The sequence below is a fragment of the Triturus cristatus genome, chromosome 3_2 (genome assembly GCF_964204655.1).
Source record: "Triturus cristatus chromosome 3_2, aTriCri1.1, whole genome shotgun sequence".
NCBI lineage: Eukaryota > Metazoa > Chordata > Amphibia > Caudata > Salamandridae > Triturus > Triturus cristatus.
In genome coordinates, this window is record NC_140584.1 from 1,195,878,598 (window position 1) to 1,195,885,030 (window position 6,433).

The following is a 6,433-nucleotide window of genomic DNA, read 5'->3' on the forward strand; positions in this document are numbered from 1 at the left end:
AGGGAGAGGTGTGCAGTCTGTGCCAGGGTGTTGAAGGAAAGATGAGAGACAGCCGGGTCAGGACCTTTGTTACAGCATGGCATCTAGGGAGTGCAGGGAGAGGTGTGCTGGTAAGGGCAGGGGTGACGAAGGAAAGACGAGAGACCGAGGGGTGAGGACCTTTGTTACAGTATGGCATCTACGGAGTGCAGACGGGCAGGTACCGTCCGTGAGATGTGGCAGTGGACAAGAGAGGGAAGGAGAAAAGGGAAAAGAGCATCCTGCCTTCACCAAAACAATATGGCCGCTGCAGTAATAACTAGCTAGACTGCAGGTGGAGGGGCCATGGAGGAGTCGGGAGGGGCTAGGGACCAATGAGTGCGGTTTCAGCTGGGCCGAGAAGATCAAATAGGTGTGGAAACCAATAGACGAGCTTAGTGTGCGGGGCGAGGGAACAACATGGAGCACGTGTGCGCCACAAGGGAGAGAGCTAGAAAATACATACACAAAAGTCCTGAAAGAAAAAGAAACCAATAGTTAACTAATCGCAATCCGTCCATGGCAGGAGACAAGTCATCCTTTTTGGGTTCCGGAGTAGCATGCAACTCTCCGAAAAGCGCTTTGATGCCTTGTCAGGAGTAGTAAGCGCTATATTAATACCAATTCCAATTCCAATAAAAAAGATAGTAATGAGAAAATCCTTCGGGGGATAGACAAACCGAAGAGAGGGAGGGACAAACACAAGATGGACAAGAAAAGCCATTGAATAAAAACCAAGCACGTAAGAATGACAACAAGGGCAACCAAGGGGAAGCATTGGATGGAGCTAAAGTCAACTGTATGTTTTTGGTAAAGTCTGCAGCAGGGCTTTAAGTGAGCCAGGTCCTGCTAGTGCTCAGCACCAGCATGTCTAAAAAGCAGGTGCTAAGATGGGTGTCTTTCGGGCTCTCCATGTTTGCCCTTACCCTCAGGATGGAAAAAGAATCCTACCTCTGCAGCAGCCCCCCTCCCCCCCTCTGCCTTCAGCTTCACTGTAAGGAGACTCGTTATGGGGCCTTTCACAGTCTGTCTCATCGTGTCAGAACTGAAGCATTTTCAATGTTATATACAACGAAGCCGCAGTTGTTGATTGTTTATCTTGTGCAACTAACAACCATTGACAAAGCCAATAATCCTGCAGCGACCCGATTTATGCCTCCTCTGCTGGCTTGTGTCTCATACCTTTCCACTGTCCCTGTAGGCTAGGAGATCACAGCGTAGTGGAGTCAGAGCCCTCCATACCGGTCATTGTATCATCTCTGACCTGCAGCCACTAGTTCTGTCTGACAGGTTCATCTGTCCCATCCTCGCCATGCACAGTGGCCATCGGAAACCCGCACTCACCATCCCTGATTTTAGGAGTGCAGTGGTACGGCCTCATACCTGTCCTTCTCCTAGGCCAGTGGACGTTTTGCACTATTATTACACCTTAATTCGCCCAGTTATTGAATATATCATTATGATACGATTCATTTGACAGCTCTAACTCTCAGCCTTGGCTGCAATTGTTGAGTCTGAGGGAGTGAGAGCCGTTTCCTGTGCGAATGATGCTCCATGCCCCACCTTTTTCAGTAATTGTTTACTCCCACGGCCTACAGCTTGCGGAAGCGAGCAGCGGCGCGCAGGGTGCCATCTGTTTTCAATTAGCACGGTTGCATTCACTTTCGCGTCCACCCTTTTTATTGGTGCGGTGTTTCGTTTGTTCAGCAGGCGTGCAGGGTGCCATCTGTTTCCAATTAGCGCGGCCGCTTTCACTTTCGCGTCCGCTTTCGCCCTTGTTTATTGGTGCGGTGTTTCGTTTGTTCACCATCTGACATGCGCCTGCATGCTCGGAACGCAGCAAGAGACTGTCTTGACTTAGCTGCTTCTTTCTAGTGCACGAGATGGCATTTTCATCCTTTTTGGCGGTGAAAGGTGAAGTATTCTCGGCACACGCCATCTCAAGGGGGCGGCCTCGGGCATCAGACTTCGCAACCAGCTGTACACCGCCCGCATTCCTGTTGCCACAGAGCGCGTGCAGCCGCACGTGCACCTGGGAGCCTAGCGTCTGAACTGGTTTTAGAGCACGGTGGGAGAATTGCATTCGGTGTCGCTCGTAAGTCCACTGAGGAAACTTATGCTGTAGGGGAAGACCACACTGCACTCTGCACCATGACCTGCCACATGACCGCCATGCAACCTCTCCTTCCCCATACTGCCGACTCCCCTGCTGCCTGGCCTGTGCGTGTAGAAAGCACACAGGCTAGTACGTAGTATTGTGGTGCGGGCACGCAGTGGTTCTGCCCTCACCTTACTCAGGGCCAATGCTTTGATGCGCCATCCGTATACCAGAATGTTCTTTAATGACTAAGTTATTGGGCCACCGCCGTGCCACTAAAAACCATGCTGATATCAGTTTGGTATGTAGAGCTATCCTGAATGTTTTGGTTTCTAAAAATGTACGAATATTGAAAGTAAAAATGAGTGCACTTTCATAGACTTTCCCAGTTTTAATTATTAATCTGAAAAACATGGTTATAATGGCATTATTGCTCCCAAAGGTTTGCATTATTTTTCATGCAGAAATGTGAACATGTTAACATATATCGTCTATGGTTGATTCCATTTCTTCGCACTCTGGTCTTGAATCATGACTACCAGCCTCCACCCCTTCTTATCGCAACTTTGAACTCTTTAGTTCCCCATCTAGTCTCAATTTGCAACTTCAAACACCAGAACTTCACCTTTCATCTCCTGGCGCAACCTCAGCCGCCCCAGCCCCGCAGTCTCCTACCGTGACAGCAAACTTCAGAGCCGCCCCTGCCCCGTGCATGTATCTTGGCCTCTGGCTCTAACTCGTTATTTGCAGCCACTAGCCCGTCATCTTGGCCGCTACCTAAAACAAAAAATGCAGGAGAATCTCCTTCAGAGGTCGGTAACTTATTCTTCACGACTTTTAGCTACAGGGCCTTCAGTTCATATCATGACGTGTAGCTCCCGCCCAGCTTCTTCAAATGGTGTCCGCCAAAGTTTGATAAATGTGCATTCCTTATTGTTTAGAGGGCATAATCCTTAATACACTCTAAATGGAACAGACAGGATCTTGGAGGATAAATAAAAGTAGAAAAAGAAAACCTGCTGCTGCCTAAACATGGTGGGTATGTGCTTGGAAGAATAAATGCAGTTAAACATAACACTGGGTTACAGTCCTGTAATGGTATTGTACATTGTGCTTGGTTATTTTAAATTGCAATCTTGGCTGCCATGGTTTGAACCAAGGTGTGGACCTTGTTGGAAAGGAAACAAAATAATATACCATGGGTCATACCATTCCATGATGGACTCTTGGCTTGGAGGTAGTAGCCTCGCTGGATGTGGCGCACTACAGATGATATAAGCCGCAGGCAATCAGCCTATTAGAACAACAGCACATTATCAGCTTTGAAACAATTGCTTCCTGTGAACACCGTGTACCGAGAAAAGCTGCAACATTGGTCAGAATATCGAACTGACAGAAACCATCAGAGGGCAACATTCCGCGTTCCCTCTGTGTTTCGCTTCAGCCTCCCAACTTGTGCTTTAAAGTGCCTTGCAATGTGTCCATAAATGTTTACTAATGCAAGCATATATTTTTAAATCAGACGACTTGTACTAGTGTGTAGCAGTTGTATAGCTCTTCAGTTCCTGCCTGCACAACACCCAGGAAAATGTGCTGCATGGCTAAATACTTATAAGGTCCCAAAGGCGAGACCTATTGGCTATGCCAATGCTTGTTCATCTGGCATCTCCAAACTAGCCCGAACGCTGCTGCCCGGGCCCTCACCCTCGCCTGCAGGGTATTCAGTCACAAGTGTCCTCTCTACCTTCGGGACCCTTTCAAGGTTTCCTCTCCGGTGCCCTAATTGCGGCAGAGGAGGCGGGCCCTTCGCCTCTCTAGCCTTCAGGGCCTTGGCCTCGGGCCGCAAGGCTCCGGAATGCGCTTCCACTCGCTGTAAGAAGCAGCCCGGCTGAAACGATGCTTAGAAAAGGTTTCAAAGCGCTTCTTTTGATTCCTGTACAAGCATTTCCGAACCATGGGCCTCTCCTGGGTGATCTTTTCCTCTCGCGCCGAGACGTCTCCTTGAGGTTGCTGCAGCTTTCGAAATGCATTATATTGTAATATTGTATCGCCTCCGTTCAGACCGAAGAGCCTTTTCTAATGGCCACTGTTGAGCTCGGCAGACTCCCTCCAAGTACAGGTGGGCGAGCCGCTGGCTCTTCCAGCCGGGCTTGAGCCTGAGGCCTGTCTCCGGCTTGGCTCGTGGTCCTGTTGGAACCTCGAGCCCATAATGAGCCGAGCTTTCTTATGGCTTCTGCCTGCCACTATCACTCTATCCTCATACACAAAAAGGTAATAACAAAGCATTACCATTTCAGGTAAAAAGGAGAGAAATAATTGCCCAATTAGACGCTGATTTGTACAAACCCAGAAAACCTGCAGCAATCACATCTTCCCCACGTCACCAAATGATATCTTAGGCAAATCTTTTTTTTTTCTAATCCTTCTTTTGCGTCACTGTTGCATATGAAAGCCCCTTCACGTGCATTCGAACATGTAGGATGCATTCAGAATACCAGCGGTACAAACACGGATTGTATTTTATTTAATAGACTATATGTTGCTCTGTCGATAAGAAACTAAGCCACGTGCAGGGTGCACTGGGCAACTGTCTTTCATCTCAGTTCACTAAAGGCACTGTCACCGGGGGAGGAAGGGGGCAGGAATGCTTTTAAGTTCATGTTTGAAAACTATCACTTCTAATAGCTACGTCTCAGTGCAGCGCTATAATGTGATGTATTAATGTCAAAGCTTCCACATGTTGAAGAAATACACTTTTGGGAATTCTGAAGAGTCCTTATGATATTTTGCCGATGTTTGTTGTCTGATTTACATGGCAAACATTTTCAGGCCTCGGCTCGTGCTTGGACTCTAAGAGCCGAGCCAGGCTCTTGGCTCGGCCCTCCCTGTTAATTTGTTGGCCGGCACACATCTGCATCCAATATTCCTGTATGGCGAGGGGGTGTGCAGGAGAACCATCCTGAACAGGCTCTTTTTAGGCACTGCACTGATTGTGGTATAGTCTGTGTGTTGCGCCATTAACCCTCTGTGTGTCTCTTAGCACTGCACTGATTGTGGTATAGTCTGTGTTGTTACGCCTTTAATCCTCTGTGTGTCTCTTTATCCCTAGGGATTCTTTGAATATTTCCCAGGAGTCAACAGCAGCCTGGTGGTAGACTGACAACCCGTCCTCCCTCCCTCCCAGGCAGCCGGCAGGGTGGTCGCAGTAACTGGAGGCTGCTGGGCCCAGGAACCAGGGGGTGGGCTGTGACTGGTCTGTAGCTCAACCTATGCCTCTCTATGTAAATGAGGGGGGTCTGTCCTGACAGTGAGCATGGGCAGTGACCTACTTTAATGCATTACCTTTTCTGTAATAAAATTCAATTTCTAACGTGTCTGTGTTATTTCCTTGGTGTCAAAGAGTGCAGCTGTTCGGTGGGGAGAGGGCCAGGGTGGTTTGGTTTCAACCCCCAGGAGTGCCCTGTGATATTGACATATTTACAAGTGCCAGCCAGCTGTATTATTATTGTATTTATATAACGCTTACTACCCCCTGCTACTCGATTTTCGGCGAGTAGCATGCTACTCCGGAACCGAAAGTGGATTAGTGGTGGATTTGTGTGGGAACTAGAAGCGTAAGTTAATTAGGAGCGCTGGACATGTGAGTCTGTTAGCTGGATTGGTTAGGAGAGGAGGGATTTTTAATTGAGAGTTCATAGTAGTAAAAAGTTTGGCTGAGTCTAAGAAGGGATAGAGGAGGGAAGAGTCTAGAAAAAGGTATTTTGGGGATCATAGTAGTAGAATGATGTTTGTGATGAGTCAGAGTGGAGTTAGAGGTAATATTTAAAGAAGTATAGAATACAACAGAGTAGTGTGTTGGAGAGAGTTTAAGTTTTTATTCTACAGTGGGAGTAAAGTGATGGATATATAGATGCATAACTACATACAAAGATATACATGTATATGGAAAACACTAAAGAGGTATACAGTTGTTATATAAAGTCCCATATGTACATGTATGGATAAATATTTAGAAACTCAGACTTTCCAGTGTTGCTGCATATAAAACGAATGTTCGAGGCATTTGAGCTGCAGATTACACACTGTGCATAGATCGCCATCTGGTGTTGTGCCCGGATGTTGCAGTTGTTTTTCTCTTGGAAAGTCTTTGGAAGTCACGAGGTATGTGACTCCTCCTTTGGATTATATTGCGCATGGGCTTCGGCTCCATCCTCAGATTGTTTTTTTCTGCCATCGGGCTTGGATGTGTTCTTCGTGCTCCGTTCGGTACCGTTCCAGTTAGCCTGTTTGGCGCGCAATCCTCCCCCCTTCGACGGT

General features: G+C 47.6%; 1 protein-coding gene across 2 annotated transcripts in view; it reads left to right on the plus strand.

Moving 5' to 3' along the window:
• The window catches only part of DNPEP (aspartyl aminopeptidase), a 479,746-nt gene extending 474,263 nt beyond the window's left edge, over positions 1–5,483 (plus strand). For both annotated transcript variants that reach the window (XM_085650112.1, XM_085650111.1), the window contains exon 15: positions 5,226–5,483. In XM_085650112.1, coding sequence (XP_085506238.1) covers positions 5,226–5,276 — 51 coding nt within the window. In that variant the 3' untranslated portion in view covers positions 5,277–5,483. The remainder of the gene's footprint in view (positions 1–5,225) is intronic.
• Positions 5,484–6,433: the final 950 nt, after the last annotated feature.